This window comes from Boleophthalmus pectinirostris, unplaced genomic scaffold (genome assembly GCF_026225935.1).
Source record: "Boleophthalmus pectinirostris isolate CB_2022bp ecotype Guang Dong unplaced genomic scaffold, ASM2622593v1 HiC_scaffold_5, whole genome shotgun sequence".
Taxonomy (NCBI): domain Eukaryota; kingdom Metazoa; phylum Chordata; class Actinopteri; order Gobiiformes; family Gobiidae; genus Boleophthalmus; species Boleophthalmus pectinirostris.
In genome coordinates this window covers 18,865,346-18,882,139 of record NW_026571404.1, presented here as the reverse complement: position 1 = coordinate 18,882,139, position 16,794 = coordinate 18,865,346, and the positions used below count along the sequence as shown (strand labels likewise).

Genomic DNA, 16,794 nt, shown 5'->3' with positions numbered 1-16,794 from the left:
CAAGAGATTGCCTTGCTGTCTGCCTGAGCCAATTCAAAGGCCAAAGTCTGGATCTGACACAGTGAGTAGCGCTCAAAATGTTGTTATGGTTCACTGTCCGACTTCCTTTCAGCCAGCTCACTACTTCAAAACTTGTGAGGGCTACTTGGACTGTCAACATCTGTCAACATGCTACTCCGGACCTTGCTGTTGTTTCTCTGTGTATCCTTAGGTCTATGTGCTACTTTAAGCCTTATGCACATGCAAGCAAAAGATGAAGATACTCAAGACCCAACTGCTGTTTTGGACACTCAAGACCCAACTCCTGTTTTGGACACTCAAGACCCAACTCCTGTTTTGGACACTCAAGACCCAACTCCTGTTTTGGACAATGTAGTAGAGGCTGTGGAAGAAAACATACAAGAAACTGAAGCAACCGCAGATGAGAAAAACAATGATGCATCTCCACCTGAAGAAGAAAATGGTCTACTTGAAAAATTAATGGAAAATGATAAACAAATAGAAGTGGACATAGAAGTACCAGAAGATGTGAATGCTGCTATAGAGGATAAACACACAGAAGTGGACAAAGATGTACCAGAAGAAGTGAATGCTATTATAGAGGATAAACACATAGAAGTGGATAAAGAAGTACCAGAAGTGACAGCTGCTACAGAGAATGTGGTTCCAACTCAGGAGGTTGTGACCGATAGTGACAAAATAGAAGGCATGGTAGAAGCCAATGTGGTTGATGCTCCAATTCAAGACCCCCTTCCTCAAGAGGAGGACAATGAAATCAAGGCTATTCAGGCAGAAGAAGTCCCAAAAATGCCAGAAGAACAAAGCAGCAGATGGAGCTTTAACTCAATCAGGAGCAGTTTCCAAAATATGAACGGGTATTTTGACTCTCTGGTGGAGCTCGTAGGGGGGAGAAATGGAGTGTGTGAGTACCGCTGCAGATATGGTAAGAAGGAATCATAATATGTACTTTTTTGAACAACAACTTACTCTTACGTAACAGCCCTATGTCATGTCAAAACACAATTTAATCTGTGCAATGTATCTCCTTACCTCAGTGCCTCTTTAACCTGGATATAATTTATATTTATTATATTTTATTTTATTCTACTTTACCATATATAAATCTGTATATGTTTGCATTAATCAACACAAATCTTTAGTTAGTCTGCATCGATCATTGTTTTGCAGTTTGAATTTATTACGATCTTCTATCTTATGCTCTTTGTTATTATATTGTAGCCTAATGTCGACAGTGAGCTACAGTGTTTTCCCTCGTGGATCAATAAAGTTTAAGTCTAACTGGATACTGTTGCGCTTATCAGAAGAGTAGGGGTTGTTACACAATCAATACAGATGTTCTCAAACAGAAGTTACATCTTATCTGTACACTGGTCCACACTTCAGATAGTACAGATTCTTTGGAACATTTACACATACAGCTCTATATGTCCCTGTTGTGTTTTGTAGGAAAAGTCCCTGCCCCTCGTCCCGGATATCAGCTCCCAGAGCCCAACGGCTGCAGCTCGTCTCTGGTGGGATTCCAGGTGAATGCTGCTGTAGGTTGCTTCTCATCACAGCTGCAGCCCTTTATTATGATACATTATAATACTTTAAATTAAGGTTTGGTTAAGAAGAAAAATAATATTAATTATCCAAAGATGAACAATGCATATTTTTAATTGCTGCTTTATACTGGTTGGTCAGGCAACCTCCTAGAGGCAATACCTCTTTAACAGCCACCAGTGCTTAGTATAGTGACAGATAGTCTTAAAGGTGCATTGCACAACTTTTCTGGTGGAGGGTTCCCTATGTACTTGTCTCCATGGAGATGTTATTGCTTTGCATGCAGTGTACTATGGTATGAGATTAAACATATTCATCTAGCATGTGTTCATTACGGGTGTTTCTATTGCTCAAAAATACCATAATTCGCTTTCAGAGTAGGGGGCGACTCTCCACAGATCTGAACTGTTATGGACTGTAGTGCTGTAACTTGCTTGTCTCCCTCGTGATAGATAAGTTTGATCTATACTGTGGAACATTCTAGACAAAGAAATAGCATCTCCATAAACACAAACAGGTGTCAGATCTACAGTCTAGATGCTAGATGACTTAAATTGTCATGCTGGATTATCAGGTATGAACAGTCATGTTTTAGAATAAGTCCTACAATATCCTGACACTGATTTTAGATTGAGAGATTTGGTTGTCATTAGCATATATATTACTCTAGTCTCATGTCTATCCATCCAACCCAATATCAAGTGTGTAAATATACCCCATATAGATTATTTTAGCTCTTAACCTCAATATCCATAAGAATGCTGTACTGAGACCACATAGTGCTTTCCCTTGACAGCTGGACCTGGGGATTCCTGCCATGACTCAGTGCTGTAACCAACTGGACACCTGCTATGACACATGTGGCACCAGCAAGTATGACTGTGACTCCAGCTTCCGCACCTGTCTCCACGGCATCTGCTCCGACCTCAAGAAGAGCCTGGGACTGGGCACACAATATCAAAGTACATACATACACCTGTAGAATACTTTGCAGAGTATAACATTGTTATAGGGTGGAAATAACACTCTAACTAAAAGAGAACGAATGAAAATGAAAACTGTAAAATAGCCAAGCCATGATTCACATTTTCTTGGTAACAATATAGAAACAGGGCTGCGTTTATCCCTCGTTATTGTTACCATGTAAAACCCATCCTAATACTAGTGTAAACTAGTTAAAAATCCACTATGTAACTTTTCCAGCTGGGGGTTTGCAAACTGCTTGTCTCCACAAAGATACTATTATGTTGCCACCAATGTTACATGGTATGACATGGTTTGGCAACTTGTTAATTTCCAGGGAGACAAGCAGATGGTGTCATCAGAGGAAATAATAGGTCAGATTAGAATGTATGGTTTTCCCAGTGTTTTTGAGCAATAAAAAACACCACCTTTGTCTTCTTTTTTAGCCTGTGAATCAATGGCAGATGGACTATTCAACACAGTTTGGACTCTCGGTTGCAGACCCTACATGAACAGCCAGAGGGCGGCGTGTATCTGCGAAGAAGAGGAGAAAGACGAACTGTGAGGAACTGAAAGCACACAACAGAGACACTGAGGTATAATGTAGCAGTAGTTCCTTCACTGGTTCAAAGTGTGGGAACTGAAATGGACACAAAACAAATATACACATCTGAAAAGTTGTATAAGCTTTATTTATGCAGTATCTTCTGAGTGTGGCTATGAATATTAAGTGGCCACTAAGGCATATTCCACTCTCCATTCATTTTCCTATGACTCCATTTACATAAATTACTTTGACTCCAAAGTGTGTCTGATGGGAAGGATATTATACTTGGATTAATTTCCTTTTAGATAGATTATTAAAACAAGTGACAAGTTCTATGCTGTTACTTAACATTTATCAAACATAAACTGCTGTCAACATTTATCAAACATAAACTGCTGTCATGGAGATATTTAGAGGCTGATGTGTTAGCACTGAATGTACGATATTATTTTTAGTAAGTAAATTATTATATAGAGATTATATTAAAGGTGCACTATGCAGTTTTTTGTTATGGAGGGTACGGAACCTGCTTGAATGCATGAAGATTATTGTTTTACTGGAAATATTTCACAGTACAGTATAACATTTTCATGTCTTACTTTTTCGTAGCAGGTATTTTTATTGCTTTAAAATATCTTAAAGATTATGTGTTCTTACTGTGAGCAGAGTTGCCTCTCCACAGAGGTGACCTGTAACTGGATGATGTAACCTGCTTGTCTTAATACCACAATGGAATTTTCAGGAAAGCTATAATGTATATATGGAGACAAACAAGGGGCAGACCCTCCACCAGAAACACTACATGGTGCACCTAAAATACACTGTTATGAAGATGAATTTGTCTTGACTACAAAGTAATAAATTTCAGTATATGATATGGACTGCTATGAAATGAAGCAGCATATTTATACATTGTCAGTCAATGATGGGCTAAAATATACAGAGCTTTGACAAATCCATTAAATCTTTAAGATGTGGTGGCCCAATCAAGACTGAGAAATGTGAGTGTGACCTAGAAAACATCCCTCATGCTGTACGTGTTACAAATGAACTGCAGGCCTCTCCAAATGCTTTCTAATAGAAATGTCATTCATTTTAATGTCAGTAAATTATTCTGTCAGGCAAAGTGGCAAAGACTCACAAGCCGAGGTTGCAGCAGTCAAATGGCAGTAACTGATGCTGAGAGAAGCAATGGGAGAAATAACTACACACACAGTTAAATGGACTTTTGATGGTTGTGTATTAAATGTCCAATAAACTGAATTGCCTGTTTATTCATAAGCATGGTTTGTTTTTCCTCTGCGATTGTTGTAGTGGCATTTGGCTTTGCTCATAACAACATCATCTGTGCTCAATATTACTTTACACTTAAAATGACTATTTTGTAGTAGTCCTTACTAATAGCACATATTAAGTACTTTACACCATCTCAATCCAACAGTCCAGTAAAAGCAAACACAGCTACTTGTATTATTGGTCTGAATTCTATAAAGGCTTTATCCGGTCATATTAGCCTATAAAATACTATTATCAAATGTCTACTGACTTGTATAGGTGATTGTATTTGTCTCTACGTTTGTTTGTTTTTTTACAAGAAAGACCTGATGTTTGTGGTATATATTAGCAAGGGTAGTATCAAATAGGCCTTTAAAAGTCTGAAAACTTATCAAGAGAATGCTGGATCCTGCTTTTATGGTATTAATGGTGTTTGAACGCAGCACTGGTTAGGCAGAGGGTAAACCCAACCCACAGAGCTCAATTGAGACAATGTTGTCCACTACTTTGCCTCATATTTCTTGCTGTTGTGTCTGTCTCATGGTCTGATGAAGACAGGCCCTCCGCTCACGGTGTAGTGCTGCTGGAGGCTATGTGGGGGGGCCTCCCTGCGGACTCGTCCCTGACACCGCTGAGCGCAGCGAGCGTCTGCAGCTCCGCATACCAACACCTGACAGTGCAGGAAGACTTGCTGCAAACAACAGACAATTTTGGTTAAAATAGAAATAGAAGGTAACCCAAGCGTAATACTGCCTATAGTAAGAGCCCACACACTCATCCCTAACAGCAGGGTTCAGAGACTTACTTTGTTGTCTTTGCCAATGAATTTGAACACGGGGACCTGGTAGTGTTTGGAAAGCTTGTCCTTTGATGAGTATTGGATCACAGTTTCATCAGAAATGCACCTGAATCAGAGCCAGAAAGAGAGATTACACACCCAATGATAGGTAAGGCAGCAAAAACAATAGTAAACAAAGTATACTGTTAAATACTGCAATACTGTATTATAAAAGGTAAGCACTGGTGGTCAGTGATCTACAGTATAGTTCCAGCAGTGAGCTGTGGAGCCCCATGGCCTTCAATCATTGTTATAAAATTGTGAAAATGGATTATAGACCTGCCCTGTTGGTGTCTGCAGACTGGCAAAAGAAAACTCACTCTGATAAAAGCAACAAAATGGTTTGAGCAAAAGTGTCGGCTCCCCAGATAATAAGGTAGTTGTGGAGGAGAAACTTTTCTATTCCTATTAATCATACCATAGGCCCAGTGGCTTTTGGGTTTGACATTTTCTCTCCATAGTTGAAACTCTTTGGCCTGTAACTAGCTTTTAAGAACACCAAAGATAAATCTGATCTTCTGACACCCATTAAACACACCTAAAGCTGAAATTATCCTCAAACCTACAACTGCAGGATGCAACCATCCTATTGATTTGTTGTTTTTCATAAACTGAGGTAATACTCTAATGAAGTAAAATCTGCTTTTGTTTGATTTGTGTATAATGGATCTTGGCTGTGAGTTAACAAGAGCCCTGACAGAGCTAATTGTGCCTTTGGGTTAGTTTGTACAGAGATTAAATTAAACACCAATTTATTGTGAACAGCATGTATACTGCATCTGAATTTATTCAGTGCAATAAAATAGTTAAAAATAGCACATTTGAGTTTGAGTCTGTGTTTTTTCTCCACTTAGAAATAAGAAAGCTAGAGATATTGGAATAGAAAAATTACTTTGGCAAATTAGGAAAGTGCTAGACATACTGTAACAGAGTTGAACGTGACATTTACTTGTGACAAATTGTATTGATTTCTGGACACCTCAGTGGGTTTATATAAGAGCCACCCAGTCACCACATAGTTGTAAGGGAACTGGAATTTTAATTGCTTTTGTTTCTTTTTGTATCAGTAAAGTAGCTGTAACAGAAGTTAGTATTCAGACCAGATTTTCTGTCTGGTTAAATTGTGACTTTTCTTGACCTCACCCATCTTTAATGAGGTAGTACTTCAGAGCCTGGTCTGCTTTGGGTCCCGGGGTGGCGAAGCAGCTCTCCACCAGCGCAGACAGACCCTCCAGTCTCTCTTTGGGCTCCACTCCGAAAAAAAGGGTGTCATGAAGCTGGAGCTGAGGAGGGCTGTGGTACGGCTCTGAAAACTCTGCATTTTTAAACAACTCCAAGGAGAATGGGAAAACGCCTTCGCTGTGTCCAGCCAATTCCAAGTCCGAGCTGCGCAGACTTGCCTGGTACCCGTCTGAAACCTGGTACTCCCGAGGGAACTCACAAGTGACTGGTAGAACTAACTTACTAGTGCGGACAATCAGGTCTCCACTACTGCCCGGGCTGCTCTTTGGGAGGCCCGTTACCAAGTTGGTCCCCACTATTTTGTCATCAGTCACCTAGGAAAATGTATTTTAATTTATTCCATCACAGTAAGAACACTTTTGACATTTAGTACCTCCTGATGAAATATGTCCACCTACAGTACTTGCTTTTTTTCTTCTATAAAACAGGATATAGAGAGGTATAGCTACTTTTTCTGAAATAATGAAATGACTATTATATGAGCTACTGCAATAAAAGCCTTAAAGGGGATTTTATTTTTTGATTTTCCTTTGAACCACAATGCAGAAGAGTCACTTAGTACTGTACCACTCAAGAAAGTTAGAAACTTTCTTGTGCCACAATTTGGAAACTGTTCATTTTAAGACATAAAATACATAAAATAAAGGTCAAAAGAAACATTGACAAACTCACGAAACCTTAACCACGAGTTTGTTATTTGTATAGACACTATAAAATGTCTTACTAGTCTCAACTTAGTCTCTGTAACTTAAATCAAAGCATTTAAAGGTCCAGTATTTAACTTTTCCAGTGCAGCTTGTCTTCATAGAGACACGAATGCAAAGGATGTTCCACAGTATGGCATTAAAGTTTTTAATCTCCATGGAGACAAATAGGTGGCCCCACAAGCCCGAGTCACAGGTCAAATCTGTTTAGAGGTGACCCCCACTCGTGGCAAGAATGCAAATCTTTGAGCAATAAAACACATGTAATTAAACAAACAAAATAGGTAAGTTTAATGCTGTGGAACATTGCTATATGTTTTTCTTGGATTTTGAAGCAGCTTTATATTTATCTATGAATGTGACCACATCTATAATGCCCAAAGAAAACCTTGAAAATGTCATAGCTAGCATTTATATGACGCATGTGTTTTTCTACTGACCTCCACCACTGTCCCACAGGTCTTGAGACTGAAGCTCAGGTTGATGTGTGTCCCATTGGAGACGCCGCGGCATGACGAGTTGGACAGGAAGAGCTCCAGTCCCCCCACCAGGTCTTTGGGTACGGACACAGTGATGGAGCTGGGGTCACACTGCACCGGTACTACACACACCCACACACACACAAACACACACACAGGAGAAGATGACAGGTGCTGACAAAGCTCTGTGTAATACATTCAAGCATATTCTAGCCCCACAGATAACTTGAGAATGCGCCTGTCAATACAGTAAGCTACACCTGTCTGCTGTCTTAGCATTTTCACAGGGAAAATTTATCTTTTATCCATAAGATCATTTTTCTTTGCAATGAAAGCAGCTCAAAAATGTAGTTGGGAGTCAATTTCATGCATGTATTCTTTGCTATGCTATGAGCTGGCCAAGGTATTGTTAGTAAGTGGCATTTTAGACATTTTAATTTGGTGTCCTACAATTGATCAGTAGTGGACGAGTTCCTGGGGTGAAATTTTTTTTTTCATATTGATCCAGCTACATTCAACATCCACAAAACCATTTTTATATTTTCTTTTCGCAAAGTAAGTAAGTAAGTAAGCTATTTTAATACAAGTAACAACTACCTTTGAGGTACATTGCAACTTCTACTCTCTACTACAACCAGAGTGGGACATACCTGAATACATGTGCAGAAAATATATATTCATAATACTAGGCAAAGGAGAAATTCAATTTGTTGACTGGACAAAAGTTTATTTGGTTGAATACGTTTAGCAGCTCATCCAAGCTCCTTCTTCAGTTCTGGCCAAACACTGGTGGACACTGCCTTATATCTGCAAGCAGGGAGGAGCCAGCTACAATGAAACTACTCTGAAACTAACACACCTACTTGTTTTCAGTTTCTGTTAGTTAGCTAGGCCTATTGAACTTGCACTGAGTGTGGGGTCTTATTAGCATAATGATTCAGGGCCATAATGGGGGACTTTCACACCTCTGGTCCGAACCTATTGTTCCCTTGTTTGTTTTGATTTAGGTTTGAAGATGGAGTTGTACTGTAAATAGGAGATGGATGGTGTCTTAGTTCTCCATTTCTGTTTAAAGAAGGCTTCTCTTTCTTAACAAAATAGCTTTGTTAACTCTCCTCTCAAACCAGTTCTTTTCTCTGGCTAGGATCTGTACGGCACTGTCCTCAAAAGAGTGGCCCATGGCTTTTAGGTGGAGATGTACAGCAGATTGAGGTCCACTGCGGCTCTCTCATTTGTGCTGGTACATCCTCTTGTGAAGTAGCTGTTTTGTTTCTCCAGTGTAGCGCTCACTGCAGTCTTCACTACGCTGAATGAAGTAGACCATATTGCTTTGTTTGTAGTTCGGTGTTTTGTCCTTTGGGTGGACCAGTTTCTGTCTTAAAATGTTTGTAAGTTTGAAAAAAAATAAATAAATAAACTTTTGTCCAGTCAACAAATTGAATTTCTTATTTGCCATGGATTCTACCTGGACAACTGAGGGATTTTTCACACATTCATAATAATTTTGAGTACCTGTATTCCAGTCCAGTTACTCTCTAATTTGGAAGTATTTAGAATACAGTTACTTTTTTACATTAAAAGGAATACAAAAGTTGTTGTAATTCTATGTCACATTTTTTAGACTATAATATAATGCAACTCAGTATTCCAAAGTTTAACAGGTATTCAGAATACAGTACATGATAATTATGTTACAAAACACATTTTTCTATTCAGTTTTATGTGAATAAATACATTTTCAAAATATTCTTCGTATCACTAACTACTGCTTGTTTCAAAGATAATAATAATCTTTTAATTGCATATTTTGAGGCATTATTGCAATTTAATAGACCTGCATCACTATAAAGTTGTAGACTGGTGCATATTTCAGTCCCTGTCACACACTTGGACACTCACCCTGACAGGTGTGGTTGTCCTCACCCAGCTCCAGTCCTCGGGGACAGTGACACTGATGGCCGTCCTGCGGTGTGGAGCAGCCGTGACTACAGCCTCCATTGTTAACATGACAACCTGCCATCTCTGTTATTAAATGTATTATTAAATATAAAGTCACCGCATTAGAGGCAGCACAGTGAGTTTAATTAACTGCCGTATTTTAATCATCAGTACCTTTACAGTTGAGCCCATCCTCCGCCAGCACCCGCCCAGGACCACACTCACAGCGACGAGAGCCTTTAGTGTTGGCACAGAGCTCTGCACAGCCTCCATTGGACACCTCACACTCATTCACATCTGTATTTGAGAGGAACACCCTGTCATGTGTTATAATAGCATATATCCATTTTCAGTACGATTATTCTTATGTTTTTGTGGAAGGAAATTGGTAGTTTATTTCTGACAGGTCAGGCAGTGTTTTTTGTTTTGTTTTGTTTTTTTAAATATATAACCGCATGTTTGGTTATGTATTTATTAAGCTATTATTGTTATTGTGCTCCTACGCAAGACACGTCACCCAACCCACCAGTTTAAAAAGTTGTATGACTACTAAATGGTGCATGGACAAAATATTAATTAGTTAAAATCTAAGCTTTTATAATAGTTATTAGAGAAATTATGTAACATTGTATAAAAACAGTATTATTTTTTAATTTCAAATACCATCAATGCAAATCTTACTTCTGATTCTCCTGTGTATATTTATTAGTTGAGTAACTTTGAGTAAACTTTGATCTTTTTTATCCAATATAAATTTATAGTATATGGTATATGCCACTGGTAGTAGGTTATGAAGTGGGCACTCTACCAATTACTAAATGGGCCACCGATCACTATCAGTCCTCATAAGTGAAAAGAAAGTTTGAGGTCTGTACTCAGCGTTTCAGCTCAATGAAGAAGATTGTGAAATTAAGTTTAAAAGGCAGTGAAATACCCTCTGGGAGTGGTTAAAAAAAAAAAGATAGATGGTGTAAAATGAGTATGAGAGCGAATGAGGAGGTGGAGAAGTGGAGGCAGTAAATTGTGTGACAGGCCGAGGTAGACCGAGTTGATGAGTGAAGAATGGGATAATGGCATTTTTCAGGCTGGATAGGTCCGCACTGCATGGCTGTCACCCGTCATTAGGCAAACAGGCTGCAATACACAGGACTCAGACAACATAATGTGAAAATAAATACACAAATAGATCTAGTATGAGCAATTGGGGTCAAGGTCTGGATCAATCAGACATACTCAAAAAATGTCTTAACTGGAAGTAAAGTACTCCAGAACTATAGAGGGACAGAGGAGCTCATTCCCCAACAGGCTCTGCTCAAACAGCGAGAGATACAGGATTACAATTAACCCATACTGCATACAATTGTACAATAATGCGCCCTTATGTCATAGATAACCATATGTCCTGTCAATCATTATTTTATCTTTGCACTGTTTCTCCTTACGACCTCTTGTATATAGCTGAGATATATTTCTATATCTTATTTTTACTTGTACATATACATTTAGATCATTATACCTTATTTGACACTAGTCTCTTCTATTTTTACTACTTATTTAGATTTTTTTTTTAATTACCATTTATATTTTTGAGCTGCTGTGTCCAAATAATTTCCCTAGTCTAAGTCTAAAACATGTTAATTGGAACAACTAAAAGTGCTGATAGTCCACTTCCATACAAATTAAATATTGCTGGTAAACATTTTTCTTGAAGGCTTACTTCTGTTGATTTAGTTTTTAATTAGCTTCGTCAAATGCATTTAGTGAACAAATTTAGAGACTTGGCACAGTTTTCTGTCTTGTTGAATTGCCCAGGCAGCATAGTTTGATGGAAATTGGTTTGGGTCAATTGTGAGTTTGAACAACAATTGATGGGTGTATGAATATAAACAAGTGAAATGAAATGACACTGATATAATTTATGGTTTTGCTGGTACAATAGTGTCGCCACTGAAGACCGTAATTCTGGCGTTCCCAGAATGTATTTGTCTTATCTGTCTCCACTCTTCCTCCTCTTTGTGTCAGTCTCACCAAGGCATGTTTGTCTGTCTGGTCCCAGGACGGTCCCTGCAGCACACTGACATTCAGGCTGTGAACACATGGGGCCTGTGCACTCCACCTCATCACAGATATCATAGAAGTCTGCACAACAAAACAAAAATGGACAACGGTCTATTTGTCTGTTTGGAACTGTCAATCTTCTTTATTTCAGGCTGGTGGCACATTATTGTGAGGGTTTATGTGCATAACAAGTCATTGAACATCATTTCAGGGCCATATTCATGTCAGACAAATATGTAAAAATATGCCTGCTCTTAAGGGGCCCACTAATCTCTGCAGAATACAATTTAAGCAGTATTATTGGTGAGGCAGTAGCTAGGAGGGAGAAGTTATTCACTTAGCAAAAAGTTGGTGGTACAATCACAGTCCTTGGGCAAGACATTTGTATACTCCTGTGTAGTGAATTCCCTGTAACTGTCAAGTGTGGAGTGAATGCAGTCATTTTTAAAGGGTAAAAAACGTGTTTAGTAGTTTAGTAAACACTCTATATTCTCCTAAACTTTATGCAGTATTGTAAAAGGTACGCAAGTTGTTCTAAGTGCACAAGCATGAACCAAGTTTTAAGAAAATGTTAAAGAAATATATTGGAAATTGTACATTATTATATTTAGTCACTAGTTATGCATTGTAATTTAATGGATATATTATAGTTAGTGTTTATGATGTAGTATACTATGGAACAGGACTGTATGAACTTATGTGTGAACTTTTTTTTTGGTATTATAATGAAACATTTTATTGTAAATTATGCGAGAATGAGAGCCTCGCACATCAACTACTAGAGACGGGTGCGTTGGAGGAGAGGGAGCAGCCCCAGAACATACAGAAAAATCCCGCACACCGTCTTACTTGCAAACTGTGAAATTTATTAGGACAAACCGTGCAACGTTTCGGCACTAGGCCTTCGTCAGGCAAACAGAATGAAATATGTATCCATATATTCTTCTTACTTTTCTAAAATTATTCTATGATCGTTATATGATGATTTCATTATTATTATTTGTATTATTATTACACTATATGTTGACTGTCTTTGTTTTTTGAATTATGGGGTTTTGTGTGCACTGTTTCTTTATGACCTGTCACCCTTGGGTGCTTGCCACATTATATTCCCTATTTAAAATGGCCACCTGAGCTCTCATTCTGTTTGCCTGACAAAGGCCTAGTGCCGAAACGTTGCACGGTTTGTCCTAATAAATTTCACAGTTTGCAAGTAAGACGGTGTGCGGGATTTTTCTGTATATTGTAAATTATGTCAAATTGGACCCCAGGAAGAATAATCCTTACTCAGTAAAGACTAAAGGGGATCCAATAAATAAATAAATGAATGAATAGAATACTTGTAGAAAACGTGCGCACACTTACGCCCGCAGTACACGTGGAAGCAGACAGAAGGTTTGGGCAGCCGGTAGACAAAGTACCCCCCAGGACAAGCCTTCACCTCCACGGAGGCGTTCCAGCGGCAGCAGTCCCTGTTAAACCCCAGTCATTTCTGTTTTTCTGTTTTGATAGTTCTATTTGGTCTAATTTTAAGACAAAATCGTGTGTTTTTACCCATTAAAACTGGCACACACTGACATGCTCACCACCCCGTCCTGCAGCTGGGGGTGAGTGCCATTGAGCCAGATGGGAGCGTGTGTGCCACAGTGGTTCTCTGAGATGCAGAAGGTGGGCATCGCGTCTCCAGCCATCCCAGTGAAGCGGTACCACTCCCCGGACATGTAAGAGTCACACAAGGGGGTGCTGTTAGAGGTCTGGTTCACGTGGTACTCAGAGTTTCTCCAGGGCTCATTCAGGCTGATGTAGGCTGAGCAAGGGTCCAGGTCTGAGCCTATTAAGCAGTAAAAACATTAAATAAATAACTGAAAGCCACTTCATTTATTAGGCCACCACTAAATATTAAAGTTTTGTTGTCATAAGCGTGTTACAAAAGTTTACAGAGGAGAACTTTTTGAATGATAAATCCCAGGGCACTGGTTAAACAAATTAAAATGTGCACACAAAAAAATCCCTCAAAGTATTTTAAACACAAATGTGGATTTAATAGGATATGAAGGCTTGCATGCTTTTAAACAAACATTCAAACAAAATTCAATTGCCTGACAAGGGCAGTTCTGAAGGTTGTGTCCAATTTCTCTGATACAGTAGTTTTCGTTTTAAGTTTGTTTACTAGCAGAACAACATAATGGTGCATCCAAAATCTATTTATTGGGGGTAGAATAGTGGAACCTGTTTTATCACCTTGAATTACCTCTACAACAATACCTTCTATTCACAAAAAAGTACTCCGGCAATTTTGTCCCGAAGACATTAGCAGCTTTATTTTCTAATTGCTGAATCGAGTACAAAATTGTACAGCCATAACCCTTTGTTTTGTATTGTCATTGTTTGCCCTCCACTTTTGTTCACTTTGGGTAATGGCTCAATGGTCATTCCACCGCTCATTTGGACAAGACCAGTCATTGTCATTGTCATGTCCCTTCTAATTGTTCTAAAAGCTGTAGATCCTACTTACAAATGACTGTGTACTCGAGGAGATTTGTCAGTGGTCATTCTTTATCTAATGGCAGAATCAAGAAAAACAAGCCACAGTAAACAGAGAAGGTGGAATTGATGGACTGTGCTTCAATGTAATTAAGAACAAGATCTAAAACTAAAGTGGATTTCGGTTTAGGTTAAATGAGGAGATATCGTGGAAGAGATTTATAGTGAAAAAGAAATAAAGTATCTTCAGTGACAAGATGGTGCCAGGAAACATGGCAGGACATAACAATTTACAGCTGGTTGAAATGACTAACATAAACAGTAGGCAAGGCTTTTCCATTTGGCAGAATATAAGTATGAACAAACACATAAGATATAGATGTATCTTAAGTTGTGTACTTTGAGATCAGAAGTGGGATCAAAAGATTTAGGCCTTCTTCATGAATTACCCAAATTAACAGTTCTATGCTGCCTATCAAGCATTACTTGACTGAAACTTTAACATTACACGCACTTACTATAATAGAATTTCAGACTTAATTTGTGCCTGCCCTAAGCCTGCCTAAAAGGAGCAGACATTTGGCATTAATCTGCATCATTAACCAACATAACTCCACATCCTGTCCTCTTGTTGTTCACTCTGCGCTGATATAGTACATCTTCAGGTTGTATATGTTAACAAAACTAAAATAAAAAGCAGTACTAGGCGCAGTGACAAGATTTAGTTTGGTAGATATATGGTTGTAGACTGAGCAGAGCTGTAGTGGTGCAGAGGGCAGGGGCCAGCGCTGACTCATGTGGCTCTATGCTAATGCAGTGTTAAATCTTCCAGATGGGACTGAGCTGTAGTCAGAGAGAGAGAGAGAGAGAGAGAAAGAAGGAGAGAGGGGGAGGAAGGGGGGAGAGAGAGAGAGAGCGTGGGTGTATAAGTGTGTGAGTGTGTGTGTGAGAGAGGAAAGAGCAGTTGAGACTGACCCCAAATACACTGGCTGTACGTGTGAGGCTGAACCTGTCAGAGTATATAATATCATAATGACAAACTGATCTAGTAATTTAAGTTGAGATGTATTTTATATTATCTTACATAAGCCAATTTTAGAGCCACTTTCATTACGTTATTTCATTGTACCAAGTATGTAGCAGACTAATTAATGGGTTATTAGTCTATAAACCAGTTTGACTGTGTTTTTACCTATTTGTGGTATAAAAATGATAAGCATTAGCAGTAGTAATAGTAGTAGTAATAGTTTTCAGCACTAATTTCGACTCCCTCTTGCACCTCTCACATAGCCACAGTTGCCAAAACCATTTTAAATTGACTTGTGTTATCTGTGCAAATGAAAAGCTTCTTTTTAAATGAACTATATTGTAATGCACTATTATTTAATCTTGTTAGAGACACATTTTACCAAACAACAAAACACTCATGTCAGTTTACACCCTTCCATTACACAGCACACTAAAAGCTGAAAGCAGAGCCACAGATGCAGATGTCTCCCAAATATGAGAGAGACTGGGCACCCAAGGGACCACATGACAAATGAATGTAGATGAATATGAGCGTATTGTGTAATTAAATATGAAAGAATGACTTACCCGCAGCTGGAGCCATCAAAAGTTCCTGAACCAAAAGTGATATGGACAGAAGTAGTAGCATGTTTACAATCTAAGTTTTTCCGTACTCCTTCACGTAAACACCGTCTTATATAGGCAAGTCTTATCTGGGTCATTTTGTCCATTTTACCTTGACCCCGCTGGACATGCTGATTCCTAAAACTAGAGCATCCTCTCATTGTTCTCTGTCTGTATCTGCCTTCTCTATAGTCAGGGCATTTGATGTAGACTTCAATAGATCAGAACTACATGCTTTTGCAGGATCAACAAAAGCAATATCTAAGAAATACAGCTGAAACTACATTATCCTGTCTTGTCTTTATAGCACTTTGCAAGTTTCTCAAAGCGCTTTATATTGAAGTATTCATTCACTGCCAAAAGCTCTTCATGTTGTATAAGAGTACTACAGAAGCCACAGCTGCCTTGGGGCTGACTGGTGGAAATATCACTGCAGATCTACGCCACTCTCATACCACATTCACGATGGCAAATAAATAACTACATTAATCTTATACTATTTCTACTGTAATGAGGATGATCCTTGTTTATGAAATCTATTCGTAACACTTTATAATACTTTAGTTAGCCTTATTAGTGACTTTAAGTTTAAGAATGATTACTTAATTAATGCACTAACTCCTATTTTCAAACTCTAATACCTAAATTAAGTTACGAAGACTGAATCATTCTTTAAAAAATTATTTGTCCATTATGAATCTTATCTTCATGCTTTTTTATGGCTGTAAACACGCAGTTAAATTTCACGTTAAAGGTTAATGCAGACTGACCTTAACTCTATTTAAACCATTCTCCACACAACTGTACAACACTCGTCTTTATGTAATAGATAACCCTATGTCCTGTTAATCATTATTTCATCTTTGCACAGTTTCTCTTATGGCCTCTTGTATCTAACTGAGATATATTTGTATTACTATATTTGTATATTTTATTTTTACTTGTTCATAAACATCTATATAATTGTGCCTTATTGAAACCAGTCTCTTGGTTATTTTTATTTTATTATTACCATTTATATTATTGCTCTTATTATCATATATTGTGATGTTTAAGTTACTATGTCCAAAT

General features: G+C 38.4%; 2 protein-coding genes across 4 annotated transcripts; one reads left to right on the top strand and one right to left on the bottom strand.

Annotated features, from left to right (window-relative positions):
• Positions 1-102: 102 nt before the first annotated feature.
• On the top strand, positions 103-7,635 carry pla2g12b (phospholipase A2, group XIIB). 3 transcript variants are annotated; one of them, XM_055162352.1, is made up of 5 exons: positions 103-943; positions 1,468-1,556; positions 2,360-2,525; positions 2,973-3,122; positions 7,592-7,635. In XM_055162352.1, the coding sequence occupies exons 1-4, from the start codon at positions 169-171 to the stop codon at positions 3,089-3,091; spliced, it is 1,149 nt and encodes a 382-aa protein (XP_055018327.1). In that variant the 5' UTR covers positions 103-168; the 3' UTR covers positions 3,092-3,122; positions 7,592-7,635. The 3 variants fall into 3 exon arrangements, with proteins under 3 accessions (XP_055018327.1, XP_020776994.2, XP_020776993.2); XM_020921335.2 differs by lacking the exon at positions 7,592-7,635 and having other exon boundaries at positions 1,468-1,544; positions 2,973-3,441; XM_020921334.2 differs by lacking the exon at positions 7,592-7,635 and having other exon boundaries at positions 2,973-3,441.
• On the bottom strand, positions 3,453-15,755 carry oit3 (oncoprotein induced transcript 3). The gene is made up of 10 exons (XM_020921332.2): positions 15,688-15,755; positions 13,162-13,438; positions 12,973-13,079; positions 11,578-11,688; positions 9,724-9,846; positions 9,511-9,633; positions 7,573-7,733; positions 6,330-6,742; positions 5,154-5,253; positions 3,453-5,039 (listed from the first exon to the last, which is right to left on the bottom strand). Exons 1-10 carry the CDS (start codon positions 15,746-15,748, stop codon positions 4,887-4,889), a joined length of 1,629 nt encoding a protein of 542 aa, XP_020776991.1. The 5' UTR covers positions 15,749-15,755; the 3' UTR covers positions 3,453-4,886.
• Between the last annotated feature and the right edge of the window lie 1,039 nt (positions 15,756-16,794).